The sequence below is a fragment of the Silurus aristotelis genome (assembly GCF_946808225.1).
Source record: "Silurus aristotelis genome assembly, chromosome: 28".
NCBI classification, from domain to species: Eukaryota; Metazoa; Chordata; class Actinopteri; order Siluriformes; family Siluridae; genus Silurus; species Silurus aristotelis.
In genome coordinates, this window is record NC_139601.1 from 13,392,384 (window position 1) to 13,410,955 (window position 18,572).

Below are 18,572 nucleotides of genomic sequence, written 5' to 3' on the forward strand. Positions count from 1 at the left end.
CTTGATTCCCATGCTTTTTGTTATCTCAGTGTGGCTGTTTCCTTTTGCCTGCTATGGAGGATGTGTGGGAGGGAAAAGCATTGTTTATTGAGTGCCCAGACTGATGTTTGGGGCTGGGCGAAGCACATGTTAAACAACACATTATCGGCCAATCAGATGGCAGGATAGTGCTATAAGTTGTGTCTCAGTTGTGCCTTTGAGGACAGACGGTTTCCTGTGGATTTTGCCTTTGATCATAAGAAGTAAGTCTTCAGTTTACTGGTGGCCGCAATCATGTACTTTTCGTGTATTGTTTCTGCTTTTGGGTTTCTAACTTCCAAAGCGAGCTCAGATGTTAAATAGGTTGAATTCATTAAACAGGTTTTGGGCCTGTCCACCATTTTGTGCTGAAGCACAAAGCATTTTTTGTGAGGCTTTAATGACAAACATCTGGCATATTTAAGACTCTTAAGTTATTTCTTGCTCGTTACAGCTTACACGTGAACACGCGTATAATGTGGATGTATGCAATTGATTAGAATTTTAAAAAAATATATAACATTGTGTGTAACTATTGTGAGTAATCAATAATTTATTGTGAGGCATTACCTTTACCAAGGCTTTATTTTTAATATACAGTATGTATTTATTCGTTTGCTTATCTCTCCACTGATTTCTATATTTCTACATCTATTGAATTATTTGTTTATTCATTTGTTTTTGTTGTTCTCTTGCTTTGCTTGCATACTTTTTTATTTATTTATACTTTTATCATTTTTTTTTTAATAATTTTTTGTCGTCCATACAAAACAGCTTAATAGTGTAGCTTAAAATGTACATGGAATGTAAACTTGCTTAGAAAATAAAAAATATATAAAAGGAAAAGGAAAAATAACACAATTTTCAAATACGAATGCAGTTGTGCAATTTAATGTGGATGTAAAATCGGTTGGCATCAGAAATCACATTTGGGGGTAAAACCTATGCAAAGCACTGTATAAATTAATAGGTGAACATATATATTCATATCTTGATTTTAAATATATAACAGTGTGGTGTGTAACAATTGTAATTATGTATTTATTATGAGCCATTAATCAATGCTTAACAGTTATTTCTGATGTACTGAAGCCTGAGTATGAAAGAGCAGTCCTTTTAACAATAAATTCGTTTTTGTGCTACACGTTATTGTTTTACCTGGAATTTGTATGATGATGCTTTCTTGTTTAAAAAAAAAAATATATATATATATATATATATATATATATATATATATATATATATATATATATATATATATATAGTGGTAGTGGGGATTATTCACTGAACCTGTTTTTTCCACCCACAGCCAGGTGTGTTCTTTTTTTTTTTTTTTCCTCAAACCCCCCCCTAAGACCACAGTGCCATTCAGAAAAGCAGATACGCGTATCAGCTTGCCACAGCATCAACCTGATACACACCGATTGCCTTCTTTTTGGTTCCTGCTTTCTTTCCTTTGTCTCTGTTTATTTAGTCAAAAGATTCCAGTAAACTTTTTTGCAGTGAGCTAAAAGCACCCTAACAGCATGAGTTACGAAATTTCAACTTATAAAAGTTGTACCAAAATTGGTCTGGAAATTATTGCTACTAAATTACACGTTTTCACATGCAGCATGATTTACACAGGATTCATTTGATTACACATGATTCTTTGGTGTTTCATTTATTTACACAATGTTTAGACGTCAGTTGTTTATTTTCATCGTTAATTGACACTTGATTCCTTATTTTCTTCTGATTTTGTATCAGAATTTTCCATATAATTTTTTTTACCCTGGATTTATTTTTCTTTATTTTCACATTTTGTATTTACACATGATTTGTATTTCTCATGTGAATTACTTTTTTAATCGTTTCTTTGAATCGTTGAATTTATTTACAGTATTTATTAATTCATTTATTTTCACAATTTTTTCCACAATTTTTTTTTTTTTTTTTTTACTTTAGATTTTTCCACATAATTTGTTTATTTACATATGATTCATTCATTTCCCCCTCATAATATAAAAAAAATTATAAAAACAAAATTTCATTATTTTCACATGACTATATATGACATTGTTTATACATTGGCTTAAACTGTTTATTTTCACTGTTTAACCCAAACCCCTAACCTTAATATTAATTTACAAATAATTTATGATTCGTGTATAATTTTTTTTTTATTTAATTGTATTTTCTATTTAAATAAAAAATTTAATGAATTCATTTATTTGATTTTTTTTTATATACATTTTAACATGTATTAAATATTACTCCCAATGTAAAAAAAAAAAAAAAAAAACATGATGTAAAATATGATACAATGTTCTTTATATAAAAAGTATATTTTCCACCGTTAATGTAAAATGACAATGTTTAAAGATTCGGTTAAAAAACTAACTTTTCAGGAAAAAGATTAGGTAGAAATATAATGAATTTGATTGAATTAAATATATAATTTGATTTATAAGTATGCAATCCCCTAAAGAAATACTTTGTTTAAAACGCCTTTTGGTTTAATTGCACCACTCAGGCATGGGTAAGGGTCTATCAGTGTGACACAGCTTGACGTGACAATATTTTCACGCTTTCTTCAAAAAACTTTCTAGATCCCTTAGATTATAATGACATCGCCTGTGTACAGCCGTTAATGTTCCACTAAAAAAGATAAGAAAGATATGACCCCCCACCCTCTCCACTGTGTTCCCTAAAACCACAAGCAGCAGGAGTCACAGCCTGTTTTTCTGTTTGCTGACACAGAAAAATAATCTGAATATTTAGTTTATTATTCTAAACATATTTATTTATTTATATTCAATATAAATTTAATTACTTTATTTTTCTGTAGGATGTTTAGAAACCTATGTAATATATAATATAATATTTATTGTATATATAATCAATAATTAGCATTAGAGGAAATATACAAAAAGAAATTGCTACATTTATATATATATATATATATATATATATATATATATATATATATATATATATATATATATATATATATATATATATAATTCCTTTTTTATTATTATTCTTGTATCAATTTATTTCTGTATCTCTTTATTGTTCTAATGCTAATAATTGATTATATATGCCTGGCCCTAACATGTTTAAAGCTTTATTTCTGTATTCTAATTATAAATATAATTCATCAAAAGATAAAAGCTAAACATTATAATACATTGAACTTAAGAAATACCGTCCTTCATTTTGGGTTTCTAACCATTCTACAGAAAAATCAGGTAATTAAATTTATATTAAATTTATGTTTAGAATAATAATTATGTTTGGTTTGGTGTCAGTGAATATTCAGTTTATTGTCAGAAGAAAATACTGTTATAATGTTTCCATATCATGCAGTAAAATGATACTGATGTAGAAATGTAGAAACAATTAAGTGCCTTCGGGACATCATCTGAAATCGTGCTAACATTGCACCAACAAAATACATTAATACACTTCTTTTTGTCAAGCAGGAACTATGAAGATTGCCTCCTTCAACATTCAGAAATTTGGAAAGAAAAAATTATCAGATCCTGTTGTCTTGAAAACACTTACTAAGGTAAAGAAAGGTCCATCTGGTCTAAGTATTATATGTTGCCAATTTCTATATTAAAAAGAACATCTGAGAAGATGACCTCAGCATCACACAACCTATACAGTATCTCACAAAAGTGAGTACACCCCTCACATTTCAGCAACCATTTTAGTAGATCTTCTAAAGAAAAAAAACTTGGAGATATTTTAGAGTAATCAATGTGCAGCTTGTACAGCAGTACAGATTTACTGTCCTTTGAAAATAACAACATACAGCCATTATTGTCTAAATAACTGGCAACACATGTGAGTACACCCCAAATATGTGCCAGCACCACTGTTATCGAGCACTGCCTTAATCCACTTGGGCCTGAAGTTACCAGAGCTGCACAGATTGTTGCTGGGAACTTCTTCTAATCCTCCATAATAACATTACAAAGCTGCTTAATTTTAGACACGTGCCATTTCTCCACCTTTCACTTAAGGATATTTTCAGAGGACAGCAAATTATACTGCTGTACAAGCTGCACACTGACGACTCTAAATATATCCAAGTTTCATTTCTATAGTATCGTCCCTTGAGAAGATCTACTAAAATGGTTGCTGAAATGGGAGAGGTGTACTCACGTTTGTAAGATACTCTCTAAGCATGAGCTTTTGTGTTTTAGATCGTGTCACGCTATGACATAGTTGTGATCCTGGAGGTGGTGGATGCCAGTGGGAAAGCAGTTGACAGCTTTCTGAAAAAACTGAATAAGTAAGCTGAGACTATTTTCATGTTATTTTTATTTTAATAGCTAACGTTGTGTTTTAATTAAGAATTAGATTTTAAAGAACCTTCTTTTTCCAGGGAAAACCCACAGCACCATTACAGCATTAAGCTCAGTGTACGTTTGGGGAGGACCTCATACAAAGAGCAGTTTCTGTTTGTTTACAGGTAAACTTGTGATTTAAGTGGAACATATATATATACATAATACATATTTTTTTAATAATTTGGCATAAACTAAAGACACAATATCACAAGAAGTATTTTAAAAGTAGACAAAGAACCCAAAACAAATGAAAGACCAAAATATTATACATGATCAAATCTGTGAGTGCCTAAAGAATGTTTGTTCTGCAGTGTTTGTTGTAAATGTTAATCAGTACTGCACATAACCTTCTAATGATATTACCTTTGTGGTGACTAAAACTTCTTAGCAGTTGCCAAACTCTGTGAATTCAAGTTCTGTTTTTGCTAACAGAGATGCTGTGGTGAAAGTGATTGACACGTATCAGTATGAGGATAATCAACTTGGAGATGAGGACGCCTTTGACCGAGAACCTTACATCTTGCGTTTCTCTTCTCCTAAAACAGGTAGGGATTCATCAAAGGGTGTGTTAAAGGGCTCTATCTTGTAAGTGTGGATGTGTGTGCATGTTACATATATAGCATGTATGCTAGGTTTATGTCAATGCTTTCATTCCATATCACCAGATGACTTATTGAATTGAAAATGGAATCTTAGGCTAATAATCTTTCTTTCTTTCTTTCTTTCTTTCTTTCTTTCTTTCTTTCTTTCTTTCTTGCTTTCTTTCTTGCTTTGCTTTGCTTTGCTTTGATTTGCTTTGCTTTGCTTTGCTTTGCTTTGCTCCCTGACTTCTGAATTTAAAAAAATTGGCTGTTGATCTTTTATCTTGTTTAATATTTGGCCCCCTGTTCATAAGTTTGAGCATCAAAGTGCCTTTTTTGTCCCAAAAAGCAGAGGAAGGACATTACAGCTAGATATACAGCATTATAAACAACATCTGATCAGAAATTCTGTATATGCAATTAACTGAATAAAACTTTCTAGTTAGAAATGTATTTGCTAATGAATATTTATAGTAGCATTTACAAATGATTTCTGCTGATCATCAAATGTATCCATGTAAAGGTGTGCATGATATGTGTCAATCCTGTTTATGATGTACTGATTGGCAGCTAGTTAGAGAAGTTCCACCCCTTTAAACCTCCGAAAGTCATAAAACTGTGTCGTAATACTGTGTCCTAAAATCTGGGAGTCAAAATGAAAAGCCTGTTGCCCAGTCTTCTTCTTCTTCTTTCGGCTGCTCCCAGTAGGGGGCGCCACAGCGGATCATCCGTCTCCATACCCCCCTGTCCTCTACATCTGCCTCTTTCACACCAACTACCTGCATGTCTTCCCTCACCACATCCATAAACCTCCTCTTTGGCCTTCCTCTTTTCCTTCTACCTGGTGGCTCCATCCTCAGCATTCTCCTACCAATATAACTCATGTCCCTTCTCTGCACATGTCCAAACCATCTCAATCTCGCCTCCCTCACCTTGTCACCAAAACGTCCTACATGTGCTGTGTCCCTCTAATAAACTAATTTTCTATTCCTATCCATTCGTCGTCACTCCCAACGAAAACCTCTCGCTTCAGCTCTCATCTTCAGCTCTGCAACCTCCAGCTCCATCTCCTGTCTTTTACTCAATGCCACTGTTTCTAAACCATACAACATCTCAGGTCTCACCACAGTCCTATAAACTTTCCCTTTCACTCTTTCAGATACTCTTCTCCACCCACTCGACCATGCCTGCACTCTTTTCCTCACTTCCCTAACACACTCTCCATTACTTTGCACTGTTGACCCCAGGTACCTGAACTCCTCCACCTTCTCCACCTCTTCTCCCTGCAACCGCACCCCTCCACTGCCCTCCCTCTCATTCACACGCATGTACTCTGTCTTACTCCTACTGACTTTTATTCCCCTTCTCTCCAGCGCATACCTCCACCTCTCCAGACTCTTCTCAACCTGCTCCCTACTCTCACCACAAATGAGTGTCAGTAATTCATTAAATCCACTAAAGCAGCATGTAACATACACTAATTGACACACAGCCTTTACTGAGTGTGTATGTCCGAGCTTTGAAATAAATTTCCCTGCAGGCTGCACCGATAAACAAAAGTAGAATGAGTTTAATGAACACACAGTGTAATATTGCACTGAACTATCTGATCGTTTGACTTTCTAAAGTATTGATTTCCACCATGATAGATGAATTTTTAAATAATTAGGTCAACATGTCAGTGCCACCTCTTTAGCCATGCTTCTGCTTATTTTCTGCATTTCTGTAATAAATCTGGAGAATATTAGCAAGAAACATTACCTGAATAAATACACATTAAATGACCAAAGTTTTGTGAGCATTTCACTATTACAGCCAAATTTCAGCTTTCCCCCCCCCCCCCCAAATTATTGCCATAAATGTCTTTGTATGCTGCATTGTTACACTTTCCCTTTTCTGATACTTAGAGGACCAAACCTGCATGATAATATCTTTGTGCACGGTCCTCAACCCCACAGAACATTGAAGAACTAGCTTGCTGTGCTCCCCAATAATGCTCTTGTGTCTGAATGAGCACAAATCCTCATAGCCACACACCAAAATTTAGTGAAAAGCTTAACCATGGCACATATTGGTATGAAAATAAAAATAACATGCTTATGGCCATATAGTAAATGTATACAATCAATGAATAACATTCCTCTTCAATGCCATAGCCTTAGAACCATTTCTGAACCTTTATATTTATTCACTGTACTCCTGTATGTCCACACATCTCTGCACTGTAATAGCCTTTATATTTATTCACTGTATATGCTTTCATATATTCCACTTGCTGTAAATATGCTAGATATTGCACTTTTGCACGACTGCTACATTTTGCACTTCTGGTAGATGCCAAACTGCATTTCGTTGCTGGGTACCTGTACTATGCAATGACAATAAAGATCTGTCTGTCTGTCTGTCTGTCTGTCTGTCTGTCTGTCTGTCTGTCTGTCTGTCTGTCTGTCTGTCTGTCTGTCCGTCCGTCCGTCCGTCCGTCCGTCCGTCCGTCCGTCTACAAATAATTTTTAGTCAGTTCGCTGATTCCAGTTAGTAAGCACTAGGCTTTAACTTAGAATATTTTTTTCATCGTTACCCAGTGTCTGATTTTTTGGGTTTTTTAACATGTTATAGATCACAGTTTGAATCTGTGATGTGTTTTGGACACCTTATAAAAAATATACTCAGTATATACACTTTGTGTGTGTGTGTGTTTAAATGGTGAAGGACCTGGTCATGGTACCTGTCCATACAAAGCCTGAAGATTCTGAGAAAGAGGTGGATGAACTTTATGATGTAGTCATGGTTGTGAAAGACAAATGGAAAACTAATGTAAGTCAAATTCAATAACTGTTTAATGAATATGAATTATACTTGGTTTTACTCTTATTTAAACATCTAACTAAAATTATAAAAGTATAACTGTATAAAAATAAATGCCACATCATAGGATTTAACTAACTTACATAACAAGCCTTGCATGGAACATCTCGGATCAACTTAACCATCGTAAGATTTGCTTATTTTGTTGTATTTCACAGAATATCATGATTTTGGGTGACTTCAATGCGGATGGCAGTTACGTGTCTAAGAAAAAGATAAAGGCAATCCGTATCTTCACAGATAAAAACTTTCACTGGCTGATTACAGATAATGTGGACACCACCACAAGCACAAATAATGACCACACATATGACAGGTTTGTCCTTGTAATATAAACATATACAATAAGATAATAGATGATAAATGAATTCGACTATGTTCTATTATCAAGTTATGAGCTCTGTTATATATATACAGATTCCTAAATGTATTTGACACCAATGGACCTTAGTGTGCTCTTGTAGCTCATCCACCTGAGGATTTAATATGCTGTGGTTGAATAGATTTATGATATATAACCTTCCATTTCCTTTTGTATGCATGTGTTTGGATTAACGTGAAAAATGATGAGGACGGGTTCTCATTTGTGTGTGTGTGTTTAAGTGGTGAAGGACCTGGTCATGGTACCAAACATTTATGTATATTATTATGTAAAGTAATATTCAGTTAGATGGTACGGTAATCATTAACCTTGGTTTATTCCTGATTTAAATAAATCTAAATGTATTATTCAGTAATGTAATTGCTAATTTACTTCACCAGAAATATTTTGTATAGTGGCAAAACAAATTACATGAGTCGCATAATGGGCGTTGATCTACTCATTTGTTTATATATGTGTAATTAAATTTGCACTTAAATGCAGCATCTTATAATCAGACAGACATTAACGCATCTCTGTTTCCATTAGGATAGTGCTGTATGGACAGGAAATGCTTGATGCCGTGGTGCCAAACTCTGCCAAACCATTTAACTTCCAGCTGGAATATGGACTGAGTGAAGCTGATGTAAGCATACTTACTTTTATTCTATGGCTTTTAAAGGTATTTGGTATTCGAGTTTCCATTTGATAAATAAATTGTACTTGGCAGGTATAAAATCATGGATTGCAACTCAAACCTCATGCTTTGTCAGCCATGCTTCCAGCCAATTCATTAGTAGTAAGGGACTAGAACATCAAATCTCCAGGTTATTATAGGATTGAAGAGGCATTGATTATATAATATCAGGTCATGGTTGAACCTTTTTTCTTGATATGGTGGTGGCAGACAAACTGTGCAGAAGATGTGTTGCAGTTAGTAATTGTATACATACAAAGTGACTTTGAGAGTGCCAAAGGGTACTGGTAAAGCAATCCTAAAATGATCTGTTTTTGTTTACACATAAAAAGAATGTGTAAATCAATGTACAGTGCCCTGCACAGGGGTTATCATTAAACTACATACAATACAGAGATTACAAAAGCAGGAAAGGTTTACTTGAAACATTTCTGTTTACTAATGCTCCATCCAACATGACCTTGCTTGAGCATATTTTTCCTCTGGAGACTGCAGCTGTAAGGTGTTTCTACACAATTGGCCAAAAGATTTTTTCCTTTTTCGATTTCTCAAAATAGCCAAAGATCTACATTTCAATTTTAGACGTGTCGATCAAAAATGTAAAAAAATCCTATTTGTCGATTTAATTCCCATCTTGTATTAATATAAAATGTGTATCAGTTTCCTGGAGGAATAAATAATGACACAGTCGTTCATATTCGGCCTTCTTGGGGTCTTAAGCAAAGCCACTTGTCTCTAGCTGCACTAATATGATAATATGATAATGCTGTAGATATAATTTCCCCTTGGACTTTAATAAACACTTTTACAGGCACTTAAAATAAGTGATCACTATCCAGTGGAGGTGGAACTGAAAGAAAACAAGGCCAGCGGTCAAAGTAAGCAGCATAGTTCTTTATTATGTACATCCCCATTACAAACAGTGATCTAATACACAATACATGAGTCGTTACAAACTAAAAAAAATAATAATAATAACCCTCTTGCTTTAGAATCTGCCACATGCAAGAAATAGATGACAGCAGGAGAAAGAAAACATTGACAAGACTTGGAGAAAGGAACCAGTTTTTTGCAAAATAGGTTGAAATGCCTGAAATGAAGATGTACATATTAAAATCTGAGCTCTAATGTGTTTGTTTCATCTATTTTTTTTATTTTTATAATGTAATAAACACTTTTGATTTCACACAAAATACATACAAAACTTGTGTGTGTTCCTGTCCTCATCACAGGAGAGTGTTAAAATGCTAGTTTGTGTAATTGTGTGGCCCCGAAGCAGAATCGAATAGCGTGCTCACATAACAGCTCCCTAATGCAGGCAACCAACAGTTTCCAGTCACTTCTTCCCAGACTTCTTGATTCCACCACCAGCTGTGAAGGGCAAAGCAGAGACCAGATAAAATACCATTAACTGTTTGCTAAACAATGTGACTCATTCATTGTCACGGCTCAGTGTGTGTACCTGAAATTCACTCGAGTTAACATACTGTTTAGTAACGCCATCTAGAGGTCAACTTCAGTTTTTTCACTAAGCAAATTACTAATTGTAATACTGTATGGTGACAAACAGCTCCAGAACCACTTCATTCATTCATCTTCAATAAGCCACATGTCCAAGTCAGTCAGTCAATCTATCTCTCTCTCTCTCTCTCTCTCTCTCTCTCTCTCACATGCATACATACATATTATTTATGTATGTATATATAAAAAACATTGCACAAGATTCTTTCCAGATATCACCATTGGATTAGTGGATTCAGAGATATCCTTGTGTAATGGATGTTCTATTTTTCCTTGCAAAAAAACAAAAACAAACAATAAACCAAATGAGTCCTAAAGCAATATCAAACTCCTATCACAAAATTTTCTTATACAGAGCCTATTAAATGTTTGGAAACACCTAGTCCTTAATGTTTAAAAAAAAAAAAAAAAACACGCATGGTCCTTTTGTTAAAACAATTTGTTTTTGTTTTTTTAATTCTCCCTCAGCATGAATGACCGCTTCAAACATTCAGCTGAAATCCTTCGAAAAGTCTTGTAAAAATTTGCCAAAAGGTTCATCCCAGACCAGATTAATAGGATTTAAGGCGCAGTGAGTGGGATAACGGATAACACTCCAGACAACTGTGTTGTATTCTGAATAACCATTACAGAGCTTAGACGTAAACTTCAGTTCATTGTCTTGTATGGTGAAGTTGGTTCCAATTAGACGGAATTACAGGGTGTTTAAATATAGAATGGTGGCCATATTGGTTTAGTTTTCCTTTCACAAAGAATAAGTCTCTAACCCTCCCTGCTCCAGAACAACCCCAAACCAATAAGCTTCCACCCCCATGTTTGACTGTAGGTGTGAGGCAGTCTGCTAACATCATCTCCTGTTCTCCATCTTACACAAGTTCTTCTGTTAGATAAAAAGAAATTTGACTTCTGCCCACAGAACTTTCGAGGCATGGCCACCAATCAGGCATAACATTATACCCGCCTGCTTAATAGTGTGTTGGTCCCACTTTTGCTGCCGAAACAGTCTTGTCGAGCATTACAGCAGTAACTTCTTCAGCAAAATGAGCTACTGAAGTCTGTTGGATCAGACCACATGTGCCAGCCTTCGCTCTCCCCATGTGAATCAATGAGACTTCGCTGCCCGTGACCCTGCCAACACCTTCCTTGGACCACTTTTGATAGATACTGGCCACTACAGACCGAGAAGAGCTGCAGTTTTGGAGATGCTCTGACCCAGTCATCTAGCCATCACAATCTGTCGTGCCCATTTTCCCTGCTTCTAACACATCCACTCAACTTTGAGGACAAAATGTTCTCTTGCTGCCGTATAAATCACACCCACTAACAGGTGCCGTAATGAAGTGATAATCGGTGTTATTCACATCGCTGCTCATAATGTTATAATGTTATGCCTGGTAGGTCGGTGTATAACCCATAACGATGGAATATACACCAATAAATATGATTTCATTTGTCTAGCCATTATCCAATTTGGCAGAGGGCCTGTGCAATGTCATATTGTCCTGGCGAATATGCTTATCTGACCTCATTGTTTGGTTGCCCTGAAACCTGATTAACTAAAGCTTAGGACAGGTAAGAATTAAACATTAAGACAGGACATGCTGTTAGAAGAGAAGAACTAAAAGAACTATAAGTTGGTATGATACAAGAGGTGTCCAAAATGTCCTGAAGTGTTTTGTTCCCTATATATCACAGCAATCTGCCATTTCTAATTTAGTAATAAACACCACAACCTACTTTAACCCATTTATAATTACTTTCATGTCCACAAAACATGAATGTGAGCTGAGAACGAAGAAACTTCTGATCTCAGAAATCATTTAGTTTTGTCACGTCACCACAACGTACCTAATTCACACAAAACTGTAACAACCATCCGTTCTATTGTCACACGCACTCGTTTTTGAAAGTGTCTCTTTAAGCTGTCTGCTGCTTTTCTTGCTTACTAGTGGGACCATTGGGTTACAAATCAAATATTCTCCTACTTAAGGGTCCTTTGCCTGCTGCTTTGGCTTTCAACGCCTCCAAAGCTTTCTGGTCCTCCTTCTGCTTCTGCTTGAAGGCAGCCTCATCCTGTATGTGTGCGTGAGAGAGAGAGAGCGAGAGAGAGAGAGAGCGCAAAAGAGAGAGAGAGGGACACACACACACACACACACACACACACACACACACACACACACACACAAACAGCAAGACGTCAGCCTGGATCTGTTTTACCCCCTGGGATGAGCGAGTTGGTTTACAAAACATCAGCCTCGCCACACTAAATTTTTCCTATCAGTTCTGCTAGTGCTCAGGTAAACTCACCTCGTCTACCTCCTTGGATTGCTTCTTAGGAGCCTTCAGGGGTTTCTTTTTACCTCCTGCATGTGTGAATAAATAAAATATCAGTCACAACTGTAAGTTTTGCAAAATTGCACATCGGCAAACTGTGTTGGCAGTGTTTCACTGAGTAAAGGCAGATTATATGATTATAATCTGGAAGGACACAAGAGGATTAAACCAGGTGCTGTAGGTTAATCTAATGAAAGCCATGAATCACTGGATAATGTCTGGGAATTAAGCACAGGCTGCTCTTCCAGAAAGAAAGAAGAAAAAAAAAAATTAGGATTGTTTTTCTATACAGGATTTGAAATACATTTCACCGCACAACAATTTTTTGAAAAGTTTTGCTTTCTGAAACCTTTTTGCTGATTGTGACAGGTAGCTGGTGATATGCACAAATATAGCTTTAGTTTTACTGCATCACGTAGGAACTCTGAGAAGCAGACAGTTAACTGCTTACCTGCGATACGGATTTAATCGTGTTTACGTTTCTAATACGCTATTAAGTTCAACATAATTAAGTGTTTTGCTCCTGATTTTCCAAGCCTTGATGGATTCCAGTTGCCATGACATCGTTTTTCAATTGTAGCAATGTCCTGGTGTACCCTTTCACTTTGTTCGTCATTGACAGCACAGAGATTTGCAGGGAAGAACTCCAAGTGTGAGTGGAGGACATGAATCTTCATTGTTTTGTATGCTTTGGGACATTTGTCTACCAACTGAATGTAATGTGGGCCTATGTATTTGCCAAAGGAAAAAAATAAAAAGTTACTTGTTTACCAGAAACGAACTTTTCTGCACAGCTGCATAGGCAACAGGTATTAAAGGGTTGACAGAACAGTTTTGAGGGTTAATATTGATGAATCAATAAAGAGATGCCACTCTTGCAAATCATGTTCACGACCCAAAGCAGAGACTGTCAACTTGGGCAAAGAAATTGGTTAGATCATCTTGGCGGCTTGGAAAACTAATTTTCGTACTTGGTGCCAGAATACACCAGTCTCTAACCCAGCAATTTGGCTTTTGCTTTTGACAGACCCAAATCTCTGACCAGATCGTTTAATTCGGACTGTGTTATGAGAAGTGGATCGCCTAAGAAGCACAGTTCAAAATCTGGGTCAATGTCAGTGCCAGTTCCCTGCATTGCAGTTTCTTCATATGGTCCGTTTCTCTGGTGGTTTAGGAATTGGAAGACTGTCATGTGTCAGGGGTCTTATTGCTGAAGGCAGATCAGGGTATTTAATTGACTTAGGGGGGGGGGGGGGTTTGGGGGATAGAAACCGGACACATTTGTCTAAAGAGAAGTAACATTCAGTCACATGGTCTTTCTGTCCATCAGGACAGCATTGTCTTTCTAGTGCCTCTGAGCCAAGCTCTCAGACAAATGTGAGACGCCCATTCCTTGTCTTGAGCACTATTTTTACAATACAAATAATCTGCTTTTTTCAATCATCGAGCGTCTCTGATCAACAAATGCATACTCGCCACAATATAGCAGAATGCATCACGACATTTTACGACACTGACGAGACCTAACGACCGACACCAATCGTCATGTAAAACCGTATAACATCTAAATTACATTTACACTATATTAAGTGCTATTGAGGCAATGCGTACACACTATAAGGTCTTAAAATGTTATTTCGACTCTAACACAATAATCATTTAATTATTTTTTATGAACTGAGCTATAGTGAGGCTACATGACGGTTAACATGAGCAGAATATTTTGAACAAAACGCCGAATTCGCGCATTACTAATTCTATAAACTGGCGCTGTTTCATTTCACCTGACTCGTTTTATAATAATATACATCAATACAATGTTTTTAGTATGTAAGCATATATTAAAAATTACCTTCTCTTCCAGACATTTTGAAGAGGTTGGTTTAGAAACTGGCGCGTGCGAATCCGAAAAGCAGCGAGGCTCCGCTTAGAATGTCTTCTCCCTCCACCCGTATTACTGAACAAATCCCGCCTCCTCCAATTCGCCATATAGTGCACGGAATACGGGTGTGATGCGATGTAGTGCATTAGGACCCCGCCATGTGACGCTGTTGAACCCGGATGTGGTAGTCTTATCATGTGCCTGAGCTAAAAGTTTTGAATCATATAACGATAGCATGACTACATAGCGCCCTAATTTATTTTTCTAATTGCGTCTTGGATAACTTTACGCAAAAGACGGCGACAGCCACGACCAAAGCCAATATCTGGTATGTTATATTGGTGTACAGGATAATTATATAAATTTTTTCAGGCTTCTTATTGCAGTAGCTAATGTGTTCATTGTAATGTCAAACCTGTATAGCATGGAGTGTAGATACATGGTGACATTGGAAACTGTGTTATTTTAATGTTTGTTATTTCTTTTTGTAACTGGTTAGCCTGGTTTTAAAATGTGTATATAGAAAATACAATTTATTAATATATAATGATAACAATTAATGTTAGATCTACCTAAGAGTGCTCCTTCTAACTCCAGGTTGAAGGTTTGTTGTGTGAAGTTCAATGAGCTACAGGGGAACTTGTGCACTGCAAAGGAGAAATGGCACTTTCTTCCACCTCCTCCAGTTCTCTGGCAGAATCCAGCGCAATGCCTTCTCCATCAATAGAGCCTTGTGCTCTCAGAAAAGCCCACCAGATAAACCTGGAGCTGCTCAGAAGAAAACATCGGCTGCCTACAATGACATGACCGAGCTGGGGAAACAGTGGGGACAGGATGCTGTGAAAACTGTGATGGCTACTGTCACTCACTGGTGGGGAAAATATGAAGAGTTTGTTGGTCTTAATGAGGTTCGAAACGCTCAGTCCAAGGTTACAGAGGTAGGCGTATCTTTTTTTACATCCCTTGATGCCTTTTTGAGTTATCAATACTGACAGCAGATGTCTTGATGTTTTACGCTCAGGCTGAGAAGGCTTTCATGGTGGCCAGGGGAATGGTTCGTGAGGCTCATGTGGGTTTGGAGGCTCTCCAGATCAGACTTAAGGAGGTTAGAGATCGCCTGGACCGAGTGTCACGAGAGGAAGCACATTATCTTGAATTAGCAACACTGGAACACAAATTGCTTCAGGTGGGCTAAGACTCGATATCTAGGTGTGGATGCTTTATGATAAAAGTTAAGTATATTTGTGCATTGATTGTTTTTTTATACTAATAGGAAGAACGTCGCCTCAAAACAACTTATGAACATGCAGAGGAAGGAGAGCGGGAAAAATTTGCCCTTTTCTCTGCTGGTGTGCGCGAGAGTCATGAGAAGGAGCGGGCGCGTGCCGAACGCACCAAGAACTGGTCCATCATTGGCTCTGTACTAGGCGCCATTATTGGTGTTATGGGTTCCACTTACATCAACAGGGTACGTCTGCAGGAGTTGAAAAGCTTGCTCCTGGAGGCTCAGAAAGGACCAGCAAACTTACAGGAAGCTATTAAAGTTCAAGCCGTTTCTCACAAGAGCCAGCAAGAGGAACTCCGAGGCCTCATAGACACACTCAAGTTAACAATTACTAATAGAACAGATGAAAAACCTATATCTGTTCCCATAGCAGCCCGATCGGCAACACCGCCATCAAAACCCAGCGTGTCAGAAGAAGTCATTAATGAGATACTTCTGCACAGTCAGAGATCTCATTCACTCGTCGAAGACCTTAAACCACAGTTTGAGCAAATCAGACAGAATTTAGGGAAGATGGCGAGCGAGCTTCAGGTTGTGAAGAAATCTGTCTCAATACGAGCTGCAGAAAAGCCGTTAATTCAGACAAAAGATAAGCCAATTTTAGTGTGCGAAACAGAGAGCGTTATCCAAGGCCTGGATCAGACCGAGAAAAGATTAGAATCTCAGATTAACAAGTCAACCCTGTACAGCACTATTTTGACTTACACAGCGTTTGCCTTAACTATGCCAGTGCTGTATATTATTTTCAAAGGTACCACATGAAATCATCATGCCTGTAGCTTGTACTTAAGGGACCATCGTTTGAAAATGATTTCCGATTTTGCCGAGTATTGTATTAAAAGAGAACCATTTAAAATCATAGAACCATTCACTGATAAGTATAGAATTAAAAAGTTCAACCCGAAAGATGCCTTGTTGCATTTCTTGTCATTTACAGAATTTTCTTGGCTTGGCAGTAGGGTAACAATATTGTAATCATGAAGATCACAAACATTTTCTTTTTTAGTATCATTATAACTGTGGTATAACATTTTTGTTTTCAATTAATTTGGTTTTAAGATTTTTTTTATATAATATTCTAATACCTATGCATATATCACTATACATATATTTGATGGTTTGTTATTTGGGTGATTCCTCATTTGAGGTGCCATTAATGTCTGGTTCTAAAAAAAAATATATATATATATATATATATATATATATATATATATATATATATATATATATATATATATATATATATATATATATATAAAAAAAACTAGGCAACTTTATAAATAAGAAAAACAAAACCACAGGATTAGTCGTTATGCTATTGGTTTTAGACTTTCACAGGTGTTGTAAATGAAAATTCTGGGAAATTAAATTTAAGTGTTGAATTATTCTTTATTTCTTTAATGACTGTTCTATGGCTGTCCATTCTAAAATAACTCATATTTGTCAATAAAAATAAAGGAAACCAGAGAGAGAACATACTCTTTTTATGATGTAACTTCCTGTTGGACACATGACGGTAAATTCTCCAATGTATATTTTTTGAGGTGAATATGATGGAAAACAATTAGAAATGTTCATACACTTTAATGGGTGGTGGTTGGAAAAGGATGTTTCAAGTATAAGTTATTAAATGGATTCACGCAGTAATGCTAGAAATTATAAAAAATATATTTTTTGGTATATGTTATGGTACAATTTAATGGTACCATGACATGATGTGCAAGGGTAAATTTTTTAAGTTATGTAGATTTTTAATGAAACATGCAAATAGTTTGGTGTCAGACACTTTACATGTGCTCAAAATCTATGTTTACGCTCATATCTGTAAATGTGTAAATATCAGTGGGATATAACCTTAAAATTGTTCTGCCATATCTAGTCTTGCTGGAGTGTTAAAATAAGGATACCCAACCAGAAATACACATTTCTCTCTCTCTCTCTCTCTCTCTCTCTCTCTCTCTCTCTCTCTCTCTCTCTCTCTCTCTCTCTCTCTCTCTCTCTCTCTCTCTGTACTGTGTATATATATATATATATATATATATATATATATATATATATATACAGTACAGATCAAAAGTTTGGACACACCTTCTCATTCAAAGAGTTTTCTTTATTTTCATGACTATGAAAATTGTAGAGTCACACTGAAGGCATCAAGGGCTATTTGACCAAGAAGGAGAGTGATGGGGTGCTGCGCCAGATGACCTGGCCTCCACAGTCACCGGACCTGAACCCAATCGAGATGGTTTAGGGGTGAGCTGGACCGCAGAGTGAAGGCAAAAGGGCCAACAAGTGCCAAGCATCTCTCGGGGAACTCCTTCAAGACTGTTGGAAGACCATTTCAGGTGACTACCTCTTGAAGCTCATCAAGAGAATGCCAAGAGTGTGCAAAGCAGTAATCAAAGCAAAAGGTGGCTACTTTGAAGAACCTAGAATATGACATTTTTCAGTTGTTTCACACTTTTTTGTTATGTATATAATTCCATATATAATTCCACATGTGTTAATTCATAGTTTCATAGTCATGAAAATAAAGAAAACTCTTTGAATGAGAAGGTGTGTCCAAACTTTTAGTCTGTACTGTATATAAAGCTGTAATGTGAATTTCTGCTTTCACTTTTCTCCCTCGTTCAGACCCAGCGCCATGACCACGTGAGCTATGAATCCGAGCTCGTGACGTAGAGA

General features: G+C 36.3%; 3 protein-coding genes across 5 annotated transcripts; 2 read left to right on the forward strand and 1 right to left on the reverse strand.

The window, feature by feature from the left end:
- Window positions 1-129: 129 nt before the first annotated feature.
- LOC310722198 (deoxyribonuclease-1-like) lies at window positions 130-10,060 on the forward strand. Of its 2 annotated transcripts, none has more exons than XM_083534571.1 (9): window positions 130-242; window positions 3,486-3,571; window positions 4,215-4,303; window positions 4,397-4,483; window positions 4,794-4,906; window positions 7,644-7,756; window positions 7,966-8,123; window positions 8,718-8,814; window positions 9,677-10,060. In XM_083534571.1, exons 2-9 carry the CDS (start codon window positions 3,491-3,493, stop codon window positions 9,794-9,796), a joined length of 858 nt encoding a protein of 285 aa, XP_083390697.1. In that variant the 5' UTR covers window positions 130-242; window positions 3,486-3,490; the 3' UTR covers window positions 9,797-10,060. The 2 variants fall into 2 exon arrangements, with proteins under 2 accessions (XP_083390697.1, XP_083390698.1); XM_083534572.1 differs by having other exon boundaries at window positions 150-242; window positions 3,483-3,571.
- tma7 (translation machinery associated 7 homolog) lies at window positions 9,745-14,714 on the reverse strand. Of its 2 annotated transcripts, XR_014532307.1 has the most exons (5): window positions 14,573-14,714; window positions 12,694-12,749; window positions 12,225-12,459; window positions 11,415-12,189; window positions 10,929-11,292 (listed from the first exon to the last, which is right to left on the reverse strand). XR_014532307.1 is itself a non-coding variant. In XM_083534602.1 (4 exons), exons 1-4 carry the CDS (start codon window positions 14,586-14,588, stop codon window positions 10,202-10,204), a joined length of 195 nt encoding a protein of 64 aa, XP_083390728.1. In that variant the 5' UTR covers window positions 14,589-14,714; the 3' UTR covers window positions 9,745-10,201. The 2 variants fall into 2 exon arrangements, 1 of the variants encoding a protein (XP_083390728.1); XM_083534602.1 differs by lacking the exons at window positions 10,929-11,292; window positions 11,415-12,189 and adding an exon at window positions 9,745-10,236 and having other exon boundaries at window positions 12,372-12,459.
- A 65-nt stretch (window positions 14,715-14,779) lies between these two features.
- ccdc51 (coiled-coil domain containing 51) lies at window positions 14,780-16,793 on the forward strand. The gene is made up of 4 exons (XM_083534535.1): window positions 14,780-14,930; window positions 15,200-15,540; window positions 15,624-15,788; window positions 15,876-16,793. Exons 2-4 carry the CDS (start codon window positions 15,226-15,228, stop codon window positions 16,647-16,649), a joined length of 1,254 nt encoding a protein of 417 aa, XP_083390661.1. The 5' UTR covers window positions 14,780-14,930; window positions 15,200-15,225; the 3' UTR covers window positions 16,650-16,793.
- Window positions 16,794-18,572: the final 1,779 nt, after the last annotated feature.

What these genes read in the sequence shown, in the direction of transcription:
- LOC310722198 (XM_083534571.1), top strand. Translation starts at nt 3,491, where the DNA reads ATGAAGATTGCCTCCTTCAACATTCAGAAATTTGGAAAGAAAAAATTA. An exon ending in CAGTTTCTGTTTGTTTACAG is followed by an intron (nt 4,484 to 4,793) that starts GTAAACTTGTGA and finishes TTTTGCTAACAG; the next exon opens with AGATGCTGTGGTGAAAGTGA. An exon ending in ATGGACTGAGTGAAGCTGAT is followed by an intron (nt 8,815 to 9,676) that starts GTAAGCATACTT and finishes ACACTTTTACAG; the next exon opens with GCACTTAAAATAAGTGATCA.
- tma7 (XM_083534602.1), bottom strand. An exon ending in AATCCAAGGAGGTAGACGAG is followed by an intron (nt 12,460 to 12,693) that starts GTGAGTTTACCT and finishes GCACACATACAG; the next exon opens with GATGAGGCTGCCTTCAAGCA. An exon ending in AGCAGGCAAAGGACCCTTAA is followed by an intron (nt 10,237 to 12,371) that starts GTAGGAGAATAT and finishes TGCCCTTCACAG; the next exon opens with CTGGTGGTGGAATCAAGAAG.
- ccdc51 (XM_083534535.1), top strand. Translation starts at nt 15,226, where the DNA reads ATGAGCTACAGGGGAACTTGTGCACTGCAAAGGAGAAATGGCACTTTC. An exon ending in CTCAGTCCAAGGTTACAGAG is followed by an intron (nt 15,541 to 15,623) that starts GTAGGCGTATCT and finishes TTTTACGCTCAG; the next exon opens with GCTGAGAAGGCTTTCATGGT. An exon ending in TGGAACACAAATTGCTTCAG is followed by an intron (nt 15,789 to 15,875) that starts GTGGGCTAAGAC and finishes TTATACTAATAG; the next exon opens with GAAGAACGTCGCCTCAAAAC.